The sequence below is a fragment of the Chrysochloris asiatica genome, unplaced genomic scaffold (assembly GCF_000296735.1).
Source record: "Chrysochloris asiatica unplaced genomic scaffold, ChrAsi1.0 scaffold00040, whole genome shotgun sequence".
NCBI classification, from domain to species: domain Eukaryota; kingdom Metazoa; phylum Chordata; class Mammalia; order Afrosoricida; family Chrysochloridae; genus Chrysochloris; species Chrysochloris asiatica.
This window is the reverse complement of record NW_006408558.1, coordinates 18,459,166-18,477,444: the sequence shown is the minus strand read 5'-3', so window position 1 is coordinate 18,477,444 and position 18,279 is coordinate 18,459,166. Positions and strand designations below refer to the sequence as shown.

The 18,279-nt window shown below is 48.2% G+C and overlaps 1 protein-coding gene across 1 annotated transcript in view; it reads right to left on the bottom strand.

The window, feature by feature from the left end:
* The window catches only part of SPTBN2 (spectrin, beta, non-erythrocytic 2), a 48,851-nt gene continuing 30,572 nt past the window's right edge, over positions 1-18,279 (bottom strand). The window contains exons 20-36 of the mRNA XM_006860869.1: positions 8,762-8,986; positions 8,421-8,510; positions 7,822-8,082; positions 7,598-7,728; positions 6,649-6,853; positions 5,585-5,959; positions 3,947-4,191; positions 3,716-3,854; positions 3,367-3,451; positions 2,928-3,124; positions 2,120-2,262; positions 1,970-2,045; positions 1,843-1,893; positions 1,502-1,722; positions 1,195-1,368; positions 722-764; positions 1-234 (exon numbers count right to left, since the gene is read on the bottom strand). Coding sequence (XP_006860931.1) covers positions 1-234; positions 722-764; positions 1,195-1,368; positions 1,502-1,722; positions 1,843-1,893; positions 1,970-2,045; positions 2,120-2,262; positions 2,928-3,124; positions 3,367-3,451; positions 3,716-3,854; positions 3,947-4,191; positions 5,585-5,959; positions 6,649-6,853; positions 7,598-7,728; positions 7,822-8,082; positions 8,421-8,510; positions 8,762-8,986 — 2,895 coding nt within the window. The remainder of the gene's footprint in view (positions 235-721; positions 765-1,194; positions 1,369-1,501; positions 1,723-1,842; positions 1,894-1,969; positions 2,046-2,119; positions 2,263-2,927; positions 3,125-3,366; positions 3,452-3,715; positions 3,855-3,946; positions 4,192-5,584; positions 5,960-6,648; positions 6,854-7,597; positions 7,729-7,821; positions 8,083-8,420; positions 8,511-8,761; positions 8,987-18,279) is intronic.

Sequence of the window (18,279 nt, the reverse complement as noted above, 5' to 3'; positions counted from 1 at the left end):
CTACTTGCTCTTCTTGAAGAAGCTGAAGCGTTTTTCTCGCTCTCGTTCTCTGCCATCCTTGCTGCGAAGTACGACAGGACCCTCAGCCCCGACCGCTGATACTGGGGGCATGGTCATGGCCCGGGTCATGCCCCGGCTGGCACTGGGCACCGCTGGCTCTTCAGGCTCTCCAGAGGTCGAAGATGCAGTGGCAATGGCCGCGTTCACCACCCGCAGCCATGAGCTCATCTCTGCCTGCGGGGTGGGTGGAAAGAGAACCTATCAGCCCCCAGGAAGCTGCAGTGGGAGCTGGCAGGTGGATGGTGGGTGGGAAGTGTGAAAAGATAAGGCAGAGAAACTGCTCATGAGGAGAAATATCCCCTTGTATGGTTGGAGTCCTGGTGTGGCGCTGCGGGTTAATGAGCTGGACTGCAAGGTCAATTTCAATCAGTTTCAATTACAAGGTTGGTGGTTCAAACTCACCAACTCTGTGAGTTGGAACTGACTCGATGGCACTTAATAATAACGTGGATAAGCACTAGGCTGCTAACTTCAAGGTTGGCGGTTCAAACCCACCAGCCACTCCTGGGAAACTCTATACAGGGTCACTATGAGTCAGAACCAACTCAATGGCACTTAACAACAAACACCAATAATCAGGAGCACAGTTTGTGGTGCATTCTGGGTTGTCTTATTAAAGAGGTGGGCTCTCCAAGTGGCACGGGGAGAAGGGACTACTCACCTCGTCTTTGGCCTGGAAGAGATACTCTTTGCCACCCTGTAAGCTGTAGGAGAGAGAGGTTTCCTGCTCAGGGCTGGCCAGTACAAGGCTGCGAGGCCATCCCAGTGGCAGCCCGTTGCTGGATCAGACAGGTTTTGTACATTCGTCAGACTCACTGGACTGTGCAAAAGCCAGTTTTTTTCTGGTTGGATGCAGAGGGCTACAGGGAGCTCACATCTACCCCCAACCTGGCTTTTTGGCAGGCAGAAATAGGCCCCTAGAGGCCCCAAAGGCTGGAGTGTACCAGCACCTAGCTTTCTGATTGCCTTCCACCTCAACCCCGCCCCAGGATAACGTTTTCATTGGACATTGCCTCCCTCGATGTTTCTGTCCCCAGAGGCCTGGCTCTAGAACCCAATTCCCTCTGGACTTGGCTCCAAGGTCTCCTCCCCCAATTCTCTCCTTGCCCTGAAGGTGTGGCTCCCTGTTCCTACCCCAGCTTGAAGACATGTTTGCGCTTCCGGTAATCAAAGGCGACGCTGCCCTGGGCCTTGGCTAGGCTGACAGGCACTTCTCCGTGGTAGGGTATGCCTGTGCTGGCGGCCTTTGCGTCCTTGTAGAAGCCGAGGCTCCCACGGCGCAGGACGCAGTACACATTCTGCCATGACCTGGGAGGACAGGTTGAGGGTCAGAGAGATTGTATGTCCGGGCTCTGTGACCCTTACCTGAGGCCCCCAGTCTGGTCCTGAGCCCCACCCCTTGATTGGAGGCCATTTCAAAGGCAGGAGACAGGTGCGTTACCTGTTGGCGGCCTTCTTGCCGAAGGCCTCCATCTCCTGTTTGCGACACAGCATCCCTTCCATCTGTTCTTGGGCAGAGGGCTCTGGGGCTCGAGGGGGCAAGGTGGAGATGTGGGATGACTCAGATGACCTGCTCTGGGGCATCATGGCAGGGGGTGGGCCCCGGGGCCGGTTCTGCCTCTCCCCTTGTGTTCCGTTGGCCTCATCCCCTGTGCCAGATGCCTAGGGGGAAAATGACATTGGTGATGAAGTAGGAGATGGGGGTTACCTGCCTTGGAGATCCCCAGTACCGCCCCCCAGCTCCCCACCCACTTCCCATTCCTGTCTCCAGGGGACACTCACCAGCCCCTCTGAGAATCTGCCTTGCTCAAGTGTCTGCTGTTCCAGCAGGGGCTGCAAGGACAAGAAGATTTAAGAGGGTCCGTGCAGAGAGCCAGGTTTGGACGGGCACCCAGAACCCTGCCATTACCTGGGAAGACTCTGATTCCGTGCAGACCCCGTTGACAGTGGGCAGCTGTGTAGATAAGGGCAGCCTCGGGTGAGTTCTGGAATGGCAGAAGGGGCTCAGAATGACAGATCCTTAGTCCTCGGCCCCCTCCCCATAGGTCCTGGCTCTCACCGGTCCCAGGCAGCGTCAGGACCCAGCTGGCCATCTACCAGGTCCCCTTTAGGCTGACCAGCTGGGGGCTCTGGAGCAGGGGGCTGTTTCCTCCGCTCTTCCTCCTCCAGCTTTCTTTTCCGCTCCTTCTCCTGCTCCTCCAGCTGCCAAGACATTAGGAGGTAAGCCAGACCCCGAAAAACCTCAAGCCCACTGCTGTCGAGCCAACTCCAGTTCATAGTGACCCTACAGGACAGAGGGAAACTGTCCCAAAGGATTTCCAAGGCTGTCAAACTCCTGGTGTGGCACTGTAGGATAAGGCCTGGACTATGAACCACAAGGTTGGCAGTTCAAACCCACCAGTGGCTCCTCAGAAACCCTATACAAGGCACTAGGAGTCAGAACCAACTCAATGGCACTTAACAACAACATCAAATCTTTATGGAAGCAGACTGCCGTGTCTTTCTCCCACCCCCGGGGAAGTTGGTGAGTTTGAACCTCCAACTTGTCAGCTGGCAGCCATGTGTTTTAACCACCGCACTATTAGGGCACAGCAGGTCATGTTAGGAGGACCAGGGTCTGGGGATGGTGGGCATGCTTTAATCTAATGAGAAAGGGCAGATGGGGACTATGACTCCGAAAGAAGAGACGACCAGAGATGGGTCTCTTAGCACCACCAGGGGCACAGATGACTCTGAAAGTTGTGGTAACAACAAGGTCCTGGCAGCGTGCGATGGGAGGAAGAGAAAGAAATGTTCTCTCCATACTAGAGGACGCAGGACTAGGGAATGTGGGCTGCTGTGGGTACCCCGGTACCAGCAGCCCTCACCGTGGTGAGCTTCTCCAGCGCGCTGAAACGCTCCTCCCAGGCCACAGCGGATTTCTGGAAAGCTTCATGCCGCTTAATGAGGCTCTCCACCTCATCAACTGTGCAGCCCAGTTCTGCGCTCCGCACCAGAGGCTCCTGGCTGCATAGCCAGGCCTCTGCCATGCCCGCGTCTCTCCCAAACACCAGCACCTCCAGAACTGCAGGGGGTGGAGTGGCAGGGAGATGGCAGGTCAGGGTGGGCACCAGCAGGGCACTGCCGCCATGACACCGTCAAGGAGAAGGACCCAGAGAGCTCCACTGCCCAGAGCAGGAGAGGCAGGGCAGGTGGGGCCTACCCAGGACTCCGGTCTCACTGACTTTGGAGACTGCAGGGTCCAAGCTCCCCGACCCTCCTGGGCCTGGTGGCCATAGCCAGACCCCTGGATGCAGGACAGCTCACCAAGCTGAAGCCAGTCCATCTTCTCTTGCCACTTGTCAGCTGTCTCCTGGCGCCGGGCCTGCAGCTGAGATAGCTTCTCCGAGATCTGGGGGCAGAGATGAGAGTCAGTACCCAGAGGGGCGGGGAGTGCCTCACAGGGTCCCCAGGAGCCCACACAGGGGACCCACTGACTTCTGATTTCAAGAAGCAGACAGTATGGGGGAAACAGTGGGATGTAGGAAATCCCTGAAGAGCATTGAGGGGGTGCGAGTCTTATGACAGACTTTTGCCAAGAAACCATGTGAAGCAAAGACTGCAGTAGACTCTGTGAAGCCCTCTGCAGGAGGCTGGCTGGCCATGCCTCGCTTACCTCCTCGGCCGCATAGTGGCTCCTGGTGAGCAGCTCCTGCCCCATGTTGATGCAAGTGGAGAAGCTATCTGCCCGGGCTTCGATCTCAGCTTTGAGGCCCTGATGGTTCTTGATGACCAGGTCTGCTGAGGACACGTCCCTACGGGGCAGAGGGATGGACGTGGACATGGACGTGGTGTGTCATGCACAGCCCTGTCCCAGCCCTGGGTGTGGCCAGACCCTTGGGCTCACCGGGGCCGTTCCTGGGCATCCATTCGCAGGTTGACTCCATCCATCCACAACATCAGCTCCCGGACGGCCTTGAAGAAGCGGAACTTGTCCGTGGTGTCTAGTAGTAGCTGGTGGCGGGCAGCAGAGCTTCCCTGAAGCTGGGCCCAGGCCTCAGACACAGCTCGCATGTGGCGGCCGATCTCCTCGGCTTTGTCACCGGCATAGGCCTTCTGGAGCCGCTGGCCATCCTCTTGCACCTGCTGGACCTGCAGGACCCGGGTCAGAGTCAGGGAAGACAGTCGTGCAAGGGTGGCAGCTCCCTCTGGCCTGGTGGCCACTTCCACCCCCTACCCATGATACCAGCCAGAGCAGCAGAGGGAGGAACAAGGTGAGGCCCGGGGAGTTAAAGCTGTTCTGCAATCTTAGCTGGGGGGATGGGGATTAAGTCTGGGATGACCCTCGAAAGGGCTGCCCCCTGACCAGTGGAGTTTTCAGAGGCCTGTCTAGGACAAGAAGAGCCTCTCAGATCGTACATGTAGAAATTATTGACTTGGTGCATGTTTTGTTGTATATATTTTCACCAAAAAAATAAAAAGAGAGAGATATAGGTCGTCCAAGACTTAAGACATATTCGAGATACAAAAACCTATGAGTATTTAGTTGTTTTTTTTCCCTAAACATCTTATCACTGGTACTATGTACTGCACACAGCCTTGCAGCACATAATTTACTGATGTCATTCTCACGACAATCTCCAAAGACAAAGCTTGGATTGATAAAGATCGTGATGACAAGTAAAAAAAAAAAAAAAAAAAAGAGACAGAGATTCAACCTGCATCAGAGTCAACTTGTAGCAGTGTCATGGGAACAGACCTCTGCTGTAAGTTGGTGGAAACGTTTCCTCTTTCAGTTTGAAGAAATTAGGATGCATGCAGAATTTATTGAAATAGTTTCTGAAAGGGTGTACACTTATGTTGCATGAGTCCAGAGCTCAAGCTTGAGGGAATAACAGGTATGTTTTCCCACAACATGCAGCCTCTTCCAGCCATTGGCTGTTTTTATTGGTAGGTGCTGTCGAGTCGGCCCCCGACTCATGGTGACCCCATGCACAGAACAATCCCTGCACATCCTCATGATGGATTGCGGATCAGACTGTTGTGATCCATAGTTTTCATCGGCTGATTTTCAGAAGCCGATCACCAGGTCTTTCTTCCTAGTCTGTCTTAGTCTGGAAGCTCCACTGAAACCTGTCCAGTATCCCAGCAACACAGTGGCCTCTACGGATACATGGGGGTGACTGAGCACGAGGGGCGTGAGGCTGGGTCTCCAACACAGCAGCCTCCACGGACACACGGGGGTGACTGAGCACGAGGGGCGTGAGGCTGGGATTCCAACCTGGGCCTGGCTTCCTGCATGAACGGAGAGGCCCCAACCCGCCCATTCCAGCTGCTGTGAATGTCACTGGCCCTGCAGGAGGCTTGTCATTAAGGGTGTGAATGTGGTGGCCAGTGACATGCTCCTGGAACAATTTTAACCTCATCCCCAAATGACCCTCCCGAGGATGCCACCCTGGCATCCTGGAGAATTGCCCCCCAGCTCCCGGGAGTCCCTGGGTATCCCACAAGATCTCTAAGCACTCTGTCCCTGCTTGGGTCAGACCTGGGCACTGAGGGCCTGGATGTCATGTTCATAGGCGCAGTGTCGGCGCTGCAGGGCCTCGGCAGCATTGAGGTCACGGCCTGTCCCATCCGGGAGCTGCTGCTGCTTGTGCTGCACCCGGGCCAGCGCTTGGCGGGCCCCGTGGAGGAAGCGCTGCAGCTCGTGGGCGGCCGCCAGCACCTGCCCCCGGGTGTCCAGCAGCTCGAGCAGGTCAGCCCAGGCCTCGTTGAGGCTGTCCTTCCACTCGGCCACCGTGGCCCGGGCAGCGTGGCCTCCAGCGATGAGCCCGTTGGCCAGTGCATTGACGCTGTCCATTCGCTCCTGGCCGATGGTGCTCGTGTCCCGGGAGAACTCTCGGAATTTGTCCCGGAGCATCTGGTGGAGGAAGCAGTTGCAGGGTGACAATGTTGTGACATACTGGACTCTTGGTGTGGCACTTTAGGATAAACACTTGACTGCAAGGTCAGTTTGAACCACAATGTCAGCAGTTCAAACTCACCAGCCATTCCTTGGAAACCCTACAGAGGGTCACTGTGGGTCGGAACCAACTCAACAGCACTTAACAACAATGCCGTGACACTGGGGGAGGTGGCCTTGCCTTGAGACTAGATTCCTCGCACTCCAAACTGAGACTCCAATGCCTTACCCTGGGCCACCTGGGCCCAATGGGTTTCTCTACAAGGTTGACTTCATGAGCTGATGCAGCTGTTTCCCCTAGTTTTAACAGGCCCCCTTTCCCCACCCCCAGCAAAGATGTTTTGGGGTACTTGGAGCCTTCAGCCTTCAGACAAGGAGAAAAACTATAGCCCACATTTTTGCACCCCAAACTGTGGCAGGACATTCACAGCTCCCCGCTGTACTGTTGAATTTGAGGACAAAGAGGGTTTGGGGGACTTTCCCCTTGACCCTTCCTGCACTCAGTCCCAGTTCCTCCTTTCTGTACCATTTTTCAAATTCCTCAGTGCCCAGGAGGACTGAACCTGCTCCGCCTGGGTCTCATGCCAGCATGAGGGCCTCTTGTCTCAACCGGTTTCCCACCCTCCTGGTGTCCTCTGCACACTTACAGTCACGTGCTCGTAGTCCTGGCCCAGCTCGTGGGAGGCCGCAACCACCTCCCGCTCCTGGATCCACTGCTCCAGGTCGTCCAGCTCACGGCGTAGCTGACACAGCCGAAGGTGTTCCTGGAGGCGCTCTTGACGCTCCCCCGCCAGCTCCTTCAGGCTGGCGTACAGCTTGTCCACTTGGGCTTGGCGGATGGAAAGCCTCGTGCTGTGGGGTTCAGAAGGGCACCGCCGGGCTCAGGACATTGCTCTGATCTTGGCCTGTTTCAAAGAGCCTGGTCCCTCTCAGCCTCTTCCCACCACCTGTGGTTTTAATTACATTTGGGAATAGAGTTTTCTTTGTTACGTGAATGAGGGAGTGTTAGTGTGGTGGTGGTGGTGGTGGTGGTGGTGTGTGGTGGAGTCGGTTCCGACTCACAGGGACCCTGCACAGGGTTTCCGAGGCTGCAAATCTTCACAGGAGCAGAAAACCTCATCCTTCTCCTGCATAACAGCTGACAGGTTTGGACTGCTGACCTTGAGCTGAGCAGCCTGACTTGTAACCAATCTCTTTTGAAATATAAAAGAGCAGATAGAGAAAGCTGCCCGAAAGTTGAGCTGGGGAAGATAGATGCCGCGTGGAGGTCGCCAAGGAGCCAAGAAACCAAGGAACCGAAGTTGAGAAGAAAACGACCTTCCCCCAGAGCGGAGATAAAGCCTTGCCCGGAAGCCAGTGCTGGGAATCTGGACTCTGAGAGAATACATTTTCTGTTTGCTAACACCCCCCCACTCCCCCACTTTGTGGTATTTCAGTTACAGCAGTACTAGAGGATTAAGGATTAAGACCGTCCCCAACTGCTGGCTCAGTCCCTCTTGTCCAGCTTTCTAGGTAGCTGGTTCCGTACACAGTCCCTGCCGCATTGCGGGCCCAGCTCTCTACCCGTGGCATGCCCTTGCTGCCGGCTATACTCACCTCTCTGGGTGCTCATGGTCAATCATGTCCTGGCTACTGGCCGCCAGCTGGTGGATGGTCTGGGCGTAGTCAGCCAGGGCCTGCTCCAACACCTGGTGTTTCTTCACCTCGGCCTGGGCGCTCTGCTCGTCCTGGGACAGGGTGGGGTAGAGACAGTGACGTCAGGCAGTAGGAATCAGGGGAGGAAAGACCAGCTTCACAGATAGGCTCCACCTGGATCCCACCTTGGCCTTCTCCTGGCCCATCATGTGCAACTCCTGCTCCCCCATCCAGGCCTCAGCCTCAGCAGCGTCACGGTAGAACTGCTGAGCTCGCAGAGCCTCCTCCAGCCGCGTCCCTCGGAGCTCCAGCTCATGGCCCAAGCGCTTCCACATTTCCTGCAGCTCAGCCAGCTCTGGACCTGCAGCGGCTGCTCCCAGAGCATGCTGCCGCTCCTTTAGGTCCGCAATCCGGGGCTCGTGACCCTGAATCTCCTTCTGCAGAGTCTGAACACAGCACAGGAGAAGGCTGCTAAGGACCTGCCAACCCTACCCCCACACCCTCATTAATACCTTCTCAACACTGAACCTCCCTTCACACTTGGTTCCTGAGCCCTCTTCACCTGCCTTCTTTTCTGGCCCAGGAATAGGATGGTAACAACACCTTCAACCCACATGATGTCTTACTCAGAGAGCCCGCCATCCCGAGATGAACGACTAAAATCCAGGATTACACAGAGCATCCGGGTGGGACATGAGAAACCCCGGGTCTTAAGCTCCAAACAAACTCCCAAGTCTGGGGAGATTCTTAGGATCTTGGCTTTGACTTTTAGCTTCTGGTTCACCTGGTTTTTCTTCATGAGGAGCTGGACACTGGGCAGGTCCTTGCCGTGTTCCATGGAGCTGGCCATGGGGAGCCTCTCTGTCACCCACAACTGGATGAGAAAGACAGGTCAGGGGAGGTCCAGATGGCAAAGGCGGTGGTAGCATTTGGATGGGGGATCCTGGGGGAGGCTTTTTAGGGCTACTGGGGAGCGTGCAAGGAACAGTCATCATTGGTTCTGGGGTAAAGGGACCTAGAGGGCATTCCCAGACCTCCCCACTCTCTCTCCAGAAAGGGTGTGGAGAGCCACATGGCAGGGAGCACCCCGCTGTAATGAAGGCTGTTCCAGCCCTGGTGACTCACGATCTCATCCTCCACGTCCCGGTGAAACTGGTGCTGCTCGCGAGAGGCCTGCAAGCGTTGACAGCGCTCCTTCATGGGCTGGCAGAGGGACCTGAACTTCTCCTCCACAGCCCGTGAGGTCCTTTCCACCTCTCCGGCACCTCGGTCTTCCTGGGCCAAAGCTTTTGCCTGGGCCTGGATGGCCTCCACCTCCTTCTCTCTCACAGCCATCTCCCATTCCAGCATCTGCCAGGCCAGGGAAGGAGGAGGAAGACGTTAGCACTGCAGGCTGTCTTCACACGCAGAAAAGACACGGGTCTAAACCAAGCCAATCATGAGTTCTTATCTCCACGCCATTCTACATGATTCCACCCGAGAGTAAGTAAACAGCATGCCCCCTGGCCTATAGATCAGTAGACCTCAAATCTTAATATATAGAAGCAGCCCAAGGTAGCATGTTGTTTGAAAAGTAGGTTCCCATGCCCCACTCACACTAATTATCAGTGTACTGTCTCCCAATTCCAAATCCACCTTCTTGGCTCTGCATTCTGTAGACGTTTCTCCTTTGCCAGTGTGTGCAATGTGAGGGCTTGTCGTTAAAAGGGCGGTGGAGTGATGTCACCATGCAGAGCAGAAGGGGCTTCTAGTCTTGTTCCTGTGTGCTTTTCTCCGTGTTCTATGGCAATACTGCCCATGATGTGCCACAGAGCTAGTGGTTCTCACGCTCCAGCAAGTGTTGCTGGCACTCCAGTGGGTAGGCGTTTCCTGCCTATCGGCTCTGGTTCACCAGCTTCAGACTAGCTGTGGCTCTTGCTTCTTCTCAGCCATTCAGAGGGCTTCTGCCCCCTCAGCCTTTGGTTGAGGGGAGGGCATTTTCTGACTGGCTTTTTTGGGTACTCCCCCTCAGCCCTAAGGTAGTAGCTGTTCCCTATGTCTGTTTTCATTTTCAGTAGGAATCAGCAACTCCGGGCCATGGCCTATTCTTTTTTTTTAAAGTATGGACATCAGGTTTCTTTAATCACTGAGCATGGGACAGGGGAAAATGGGGGATTATTAAGGAAACATCTTTATTTGGAAGATGGTTCATGGCGTATTCTTGCAAATATAGTTTTCTTGGAACACATATATGCTTTTTTGTTTGTTTGTTTGTTTTTTAAATATAAGAATGCCTGCTGCCTGTTTTTGTAAACAGAGTAATGCAACTGTATTTTACAATAAAAGTTAAACAGCCATACCCACCCATATGGAGTCCTGGTGTGGTGCTATGGGTTAATGCGCCAAACTGCAAAGTCGTTTGAACAGCAAAGCTCAGCGGTTCAAGCTTACAAGGTTTTACAGAAAACCTTGTAGAACCCTGCTTTAGAGTTCTCTTGTACCCTCTTAATAAGGAATAATTTAACTCGTTAACAAACGTAAATCAATTATGCTGCCATTGCGTTAATTCTGACTCACGTGGCTGGTGTTCTGACTCATAGTGACCTGTATAACAACAGGAGGAGACATTGCCCAGTCCTGCGCCATGCTCAGAACTGTTCCTATGTTTGACTCCATCGTTGCAGACACTGTGCCAATCCATCTTTCGGAGGGTCTTTCTCTTTTTTATTGACACTCTACATTATCATGCCTGATATCCTTCTCCAGAGACTTGTCCCCTCCTGACAACACATTCTAAGAATCTAAGTAGAAGTCTCGCCATCCTGGCTTCCAGGTAGCACTCTGGCTGTACTTCTTGTGAAACAGATTTGGTCTTTCTTCCAGCAGTTCACTGTATAGTCCATATTCTTTGTCAATACCAGAATTCAAATACAGCAATTCTTCTTCGGTCTTCCTTATTCATTGTCCAGCTCCACATGCATATGAGGTGACTGAAAATACCACGGTTTGGGTCAGATCCACCCAAAATGGTATGTGTGCTTTTTAACACTTTAAGGAAGTCTTTAGCAGAGATTTGCCCAATGCAATACATCACTTGATTTCTTGATGGCTGCATCCATGGGTGTTGATTGTGGATTCAAGTAAAATGGAATCCTTGACAACGTCAACATTTTCTCCATTTATTATGCTGCCTTATTAGTTGTTTGGATTTTTGTTTTGTTTATGTTGTTGTTGTGTAACATTGAATTCATTCTGACTCATAGCAACCCTACATAGGGCTTCCACGGAAGCATATTCCCTCCTGGTAATATGTCCAAACTATGAGAGACGAAGGCATCAATTCTATGGTCTTCCTACATGAATAAGGAAGATTGTAGAAGAATTGATGCCTTTGAATTGTGGTGTTGGAGGAGAATACTGAAAGTGCCATGGACTGCCAAAAGAATCAACAATCTGTGTTGGAAGAAGTGCAGCCAGAGTACTCCTTAGAGGCCAAGATGGCCAAACTTCGTCTCGCATACTTTGGACATATTGTCACGAAGGAGCAGTCACTGGAGAAGGACATGATATTTGGTAAGCTGGAGGATCAGAGAAAAAGAGGAAGACCCCCAACGAGATGGATTGGCCAAGTGGCAGCATTGATGGACTCAAGCGTGGCAACAATAGTGAGGTTGGCCCAGGATCGGGTTCAGGTTGGCCCAGGATTTCGTTCTTCTGTGCATAAGGTCGCTATGGGTGAGTACCAACTCGATGGCACCTAACAACAACAACAACAACAAGGAGGGGCTGGTGGATTTGAACTGTCAACCTCATGGTTAGCAGTCCCGTACCTTTCCTACAGCGCCACATCAGGACACTATTGAGAAGTCATACTGAAGCCTTTGATCTTTATCAATAAGTGCTTTGAGACCTCTTTGTTTTCAGCAAGCAAGTATGTGTTATCTGCATATCACAGGTGGTTAATAAATAAGTCTTCCTTGAATCCTGATGCCACATTTTTCTTCATACAATGCAACTCTTAGATTATTTGTTCAGATTACAGATTGAATAAGCATGGTGAAAGACTCCAACCCTGACAAACACCTTTCTAATTTTTAAACCACGCAGTATCCCTTGTTCTGTTCAAATGACTACCTCTTAGTTTATGTACAGGTTCTGTGTAAGCACAATTAAATGTTCTGGAATTCCCATTCTTTGCAATGCTACCTATAGTTTGTTATGATCCACACAGTCAAATGCCTTCGCATAGTCTCTTCAACAAGTGGTGCTGGCAAAACTGGAAATCTACTTGCAGAAGAATAAAATAAGACCCATATCTCACACCAGAAACAAAAATGTACTCAACATGGATTAAAGACCTAAATATAAAATCTAAAACCATAAAGATCATCAATGAACATGTAGAGATAAATTTAGGAGTTCTGATACATGGTACAAATACAGTATCAAACATTACTGAGAGCAGAAGACAAAATAGATGACTGGGACCTTCTAAAGATGAGACACTTGTGTGCATAAAAGGTTTCAAAACAGTAAAAGAAGAACCCACAGACAGATTGGGGAACATAATTTTCGCACAGACATTTCAGACAGGGGACTATTCTCTAAAAATCCTAGAACACTTCAACATTTAAACAAGAAGAAGGCAAATAATCCAATTAAAAATGGCCAGAGGACACGAACAGACGCTTCACCGAAGAAGAGATTTGGGTGGCCAACAAACATATGAGGAAACACTCATGATCATTAACCATTAGAGAGATGCAAGTCAGAACGAGACAGCCTTTGTCGTTGTTAAGTGTCATTCAGTTGTTTCCAACTCATAGCAACCCTGTATAGGGTTTCTGAGGAGCTGCTGGTGAAATTGAACCACCAAACTTAAGGTTGAAACTGGCCTTGTGGTCCAGTGCTTATCCTACAGCATGCCACACCAGGACTCCACTCACATTATTAGAATCCATTTAATACAATTAGAAGTTCAAATGGTCAGTTTCTCCTTGACAATGACTGCACAAAGGATATAGCATAAGGGCTGGTACTAAAAACTGTTGGGTACAGAACAGTGTCATGCCTTTTCAATGACAGCTTCAATCTCTAAATCCCACATTGTTGTTGTTACGTGCCGTGGAGTCAGTTCCGACTCATAGCGACCCTGTGTAGGGTTTCTGAGGCTGTAAATCTTTACGGGAGCAGAACACCTTATCTTTCTCCCGCGGAATAGCTGATAGTTTCGAACTACTGACCCTGAGGTTCACAGCCCGATTCGTAAATCCCACATATGTGCTGTGTATATATGGTGGTGGTGGTGATGTGCTGTGGAGTCCGTTCTGACTCATAGTGACCCTGGTACAGGGTTTCTGAGGCTGGAAATCTTTCTGGGAGCAGAAAGCCTCATCTTTCTCCCGTGGAACAGCTGGTAGTTTTGAACAGCTGACCTTGTGGTTCGCAGCCTGATTCGTAACCACTACACTATCAGAGATCCTTGCTGTGTACCTATACTTGTATATAATACAAGCATTTAAAAATTGTTCCTTTCTGAAGGAGACAGCAGGGAAGAACAAACAAAAGGTGAAGAAGCCAAGTCACTCCCTCTTTGGGCTTTACTTCATAACAACGTCAGAAAGGTAAAAGGTAAGATGTCATCTTACACCAGCATTAACAGCAAAGTTAAAAAAACCAAACAAACAGAAAACCACAAATTCTAGCAAGGGCGTGGAGAGACTGGGACTCTCCTATATTGTTGGTGGGACTGTAAAATGGTGCAAGCACTGTGAGAAACATCTTTCTGTTTTCAGTGAAGACTCATCTGATAACCGCAATGACATTCCTTGTTCCATGTCCTCTTCTAAATCTGGCTTGAACTTCTGGCAGCTCCCTGTCGATGTATGTCTACATCCATTTTGGAATTATTTTCAGCAAGAGCTTACTTGTGGGTGATATTAATAAGATTGCTTGATAATTTCCAAATTGGTGGACCATCTTTCTTTGGAATGGGTATAAATGTGGCAGAGAGCCATAGTCATGCTCATCCCAAAGAAAGGTGATCCAGTAGAATTCGGAAATTAGGAGACCTGGTGGCACAGTAGGTTAAGTGCTGGGCTGCTAACTGAAAGGTCGGTGGTTTGAACACCAGTAGTTCCATGGGAAAAAGATGAGGCAGTCTGCTTTCCTAAATATTGATAGCTTTGGAAGTCCTATGGAGCAGTTCTACTCTGTCTGCCATGAGTTGAAACTGATTCAATGGCATTGGGGTTCCCAGTCAGTTGGGCAGGTAGGTGTCTTCCAAATTTCTTGGCATAGACACTGAACACTTCCAGCATTGTTTCCATTTGTTGCAGCATCTCAATTGGTATTCCATCAATTCCTGGAGCCTTGCTTTTTGCCGTGCCTTCTGTGTAGCTTAGACTTCTTCCTTCAGTACCATTGGTTCTTGATCATACCCTGCCTTCTGAAATGGTCAAACATTGACCAAGTTTTTGTTTTTTGGTACAGTGAGTCTGTATGTTCCCTCTTCTTTTGATGCTTCCTGCATGGTTCAATATTTTGCTTCAGTAGGGCAAGTTGAGGCCTGGATTTTTTTCTTCAGTTCTTTCAGCTTGAGAAATGGTTTACTAACTCCAGATCTTTGCATATTTCTTTAGAATACTTTACTTTGTCTTTTGAGCTCTTTAACTTCATCATTCCTTCCACTTGTTTTTAGCAACTCTATGTTTAAGCACTAGTTTCAGAGTCTCTTCTAGCATCCATTTTGTTCTTTTCTTGCTTTTTAATACTCTTTTGCATTATTCATGTATGATGTATTTGTTACCATCTCACAACTTGTATGGTCTTTGGTCTGTTCAATGCATCAAGTCTAATCTTTAGATGGTCTCTAAATTCAGTGGAATACACATGAAGTTCCACCATTTATCTCTCAATTTGTCATACTGAGGTGGTTTATGTGTTGGCACGAGGCTGGAAGTCATGCCTCCAGTATTTTAACTATCAGCAGGGTCACCCATGGTGGACAGTTTCCAGTGGAACTTCCAGACTAAGACAGACTTAAGAAGAAGGAGAGGCGGACTACTTCTGAATGGTTACCTTATGAATAACAGTGGAACATTGTCTGATATAATGCTGGAAGATGAGACCTTCAGGATGGCAGGCATTCAAAATATGACTGGGAAAGATCTGTCTCCTCAAAGTCGAGTTGATTTTAATGATGTGGATAGAGTAAACCTTTTGGAACCTTCATTTGCTGACGAGGTAAGATTCAAATGAAAAGAAACAGCTGCAAACATCTAATAATAATTGCAACATGCAATATATGAAGTATGAATTTAGGAAAATTGGAAGTCATCAAAAATGAAATGGAATGCATAAAGATCAATATCCTAGGCATTAGTGACTAATATGGATGGATGCTGGCCATTTTGAATCTGACAATCACATGGTTTATTATGCTGGGAATGACTGACAAGGAATGATGTCACATTCATTATTAAAATGAGTGCGTCAAGATTTATCTTGAAGTACAATGCTGTCTGTGATAGGATAATATTCATATGCTACAAAGTTAATTTCACTACTATCCAAATTTATGCACCAATTACTAAGGCCAGTGATGGTGAAATTGAAGAATTCTACCAACTTCTTCAGTTTGAAATTGATTACACATGCAATCAAGATGCTTCAGTAGTCACTGCTGATTGGAATGCGCACGTTGGAAACAGAAGAAGGCTCAGTAGTTGGAACATAATGCCTTAGTGATAGAAACAATGCTGGAGATCGCATGATAGAATTTTGCAAGACCAATGACTTCTTCATTGGAAATATGTTTTTTTCAGCACCATAAATGGTGACCTCACCAGATGGAATACACAGGAATCAAATTGACCACATCTATGAGAAGAGACGATGGAGAGGCTCACTAGCACCACCCAAAGCAAGGCCAGGGACCAACAATGGGACAGACCATCAATTGCTCAAATGCAATTTTAGGCTGAAGCTGAAGAAAATTAAAGCAAGTCCACAAGAGCCAAAATATGACCTTGAGTATATCCCACCTGAATTTTGAACCGTCTTTAGAACAGATATGATGAATTAGGGACTAATGACCAAAGACCAGAAGAGTTGCGGGGTGACGTCAAGAATATCGTACATGTGGTCAAAACAGCTTGGTACTGGTACAGTGAAAGATACATTGATCAATGGAACAGAATCGAGAATCCAGAAATTAACCCATTCACATACAGCCAACTGATTTTTGACAAAGTACCTAATATATTGCATGGGGAAGCGATAGTCTCTTCAACAGATGGTGCTGGCAGAACTGGAAAGCGATATGCAAAAGATCGAAACAAGACCTTTACTTCACACCTATACAAAATTCAACTCAGCATGGATTAAAGACCTAAATGTGAATCCCAGAATTATGAAGACCATCAATGAAAAAATAGGGACAAATGTGAGGGCACTCACTAATTCAGGGAATACACAGACTACCAAACATTTCGAAAACTACACAAACAAAAGTAAACAAAATAGATGATTGGGACATATTAAAAATTAAAAACTTATGTGCATCAAAAGACTTCACCAGAAGACTAAAAAGGGAACTCACAGAATGGGAAAAAATCTTTTGCAATGACACATCAGACAAGGGACTCATTTCTAAAATATATAGGAAACTACAACACCTTTACAAGAAAAACACAAATAACCCAATACAATAATGAATAATTGTTATCAGGACTGACTGTGAGGGTTGGAAATGTAAAGGTAGACGTTTTGTAGCAAGGAGGGGAGTGATTGACTTTGTAGTCCAGGAGTGGAGGTCCTTGGGACCATCAAGGGAGAAGAGCGGAGAGCGGGACCCTACCCAGAGAAGCAGTGATGCCAGAGATGGAGGCAGAGATGATGACGTGGAGCGATGTAGCGGCTGGGGACTTTAGACCCAGAGAGGGAGAGGGGCTGTGTGCTGACGACCAGGGGGCATGCTTGTAGGGTATACCCTTTGGTTGGTTGATGATGCATGGAGGGGACTGTAACCATGGCAATGAAATGATATACAATAGGATGAATGTAAAGCTAATGTTCTCCTATGTAAAAGATCACATAATTCACAATAAAACATAAAAAAAAGAGTATCATACATAAAGAAAGCAAAAAGTCATTAAAAAGAAAAAAATGAAAGAAAAGACCAAAACAAATGTCAGAAGAGACTCTGAAACTTGCTCTTGAATGTATAGAAGCTAAAGCACCTGGAAGAAAAAAATGCAGTAAAAGATCTGAAAAAAGATTTCAAAGGGCAGCTCAAGAAGACAAAGTTTTAGAATGAAATGTGCAAAGGCTTGGAGTTGGAAAATCAAAAGGGAAGAACATGTTCAGTATTTCTCAAGTTGAATAACTGACGAAAAAACTCCAAGCCTTGGGTTGCAATATTGAAAGAATCTACGGGCAAAATATTGAATGACGCAGGAAGCATCAAAAGAAGACGGAAGGAATTCATAGAGTCACTGTACCATAAATAACTGGTCCATGTTCAACCATTTCAAGAGGTAGCATATGATCAAGAACTAATGGTATCATGGGAAGAAATCCAAGCTGCACTGAAGGCATTAATAAAAAACAAGGCTCCAGGAATTGACAGAATACACATTGATATCTTTCAACAGACTGTTGCAGTGCTGAAAACTCTAACTTGTCTATGCCGAGAAATCTAGAAGACAGCTAGCTACCTGACTAACTGATTGGAAAAGATCCATATCTGTGTCTAATTCCGAAGACAGGTGATCTAACAGAATGCGGAAATCAATGAATAATATTATTAATGTCACATGCAAGCACAATTTTGCTGAAGATAATGCAAAAATGGTTGCAGCAGTACATCAAGAGGGAGCTGCCAGAATTCAAGCGGGATTCAGAAGAGGATGTGGAACAAGAGATGTCACTGCTGACATCAGATGGATCTTGGTTGAAAACAGAGAATACCAAAAAGATGTTTACCTGTGCTTTATTGATTATGCAAAGTTATTCAACTGTGTGGACCATAACAAACTATGAATAACATTGCAAAGAATGGGTATTCCAGGACATTTAATTGTGCTCATGAGAAACCTGTAGATAGACCAAGAAGCAGTCATTTGAACAGAAAAAGAGATCACTGCATGGTTTAAAATCAGGAAAGGTGTGTGTCAGGGTTGTATCTTTTCACCACACTTATTCAGTCTGCAGGCTGAACAAATAATCTGAGAAGGTGGATTATATGAAGAAGAATGTAGCATCAGGACTGGAAGATGACTAATTAGCAACCTGCAATATGCAGATGACACAGTCTTGCTTGCTGGAACCAAAGAGAATTTGAAATACTTACTAATGAAGAGAAAAGAATATGGCCTTCAGTATGGATTGCACCCCGATGTAAATAAGATGATAATTCTCACAGCAGGATCAGTGAATAACACCATGATAAAAGGGGGGAAAAAAAAATGAAGTTAAAGTTTTCATTTTGCTAGGATCCAAAATCAATGCTCCTGAAAACAGTAGTCAAGAAATCAAATGACAAACTGCAATAGGCAAATATGCTGCAAAAGACCTCTTTAAAATGTTAAAAAGCAAAGATGTGACTTTGAGGAGTAAGGTGAGCTTGACCATGGTGTTTTCCATCACCTCATATGTGTGTG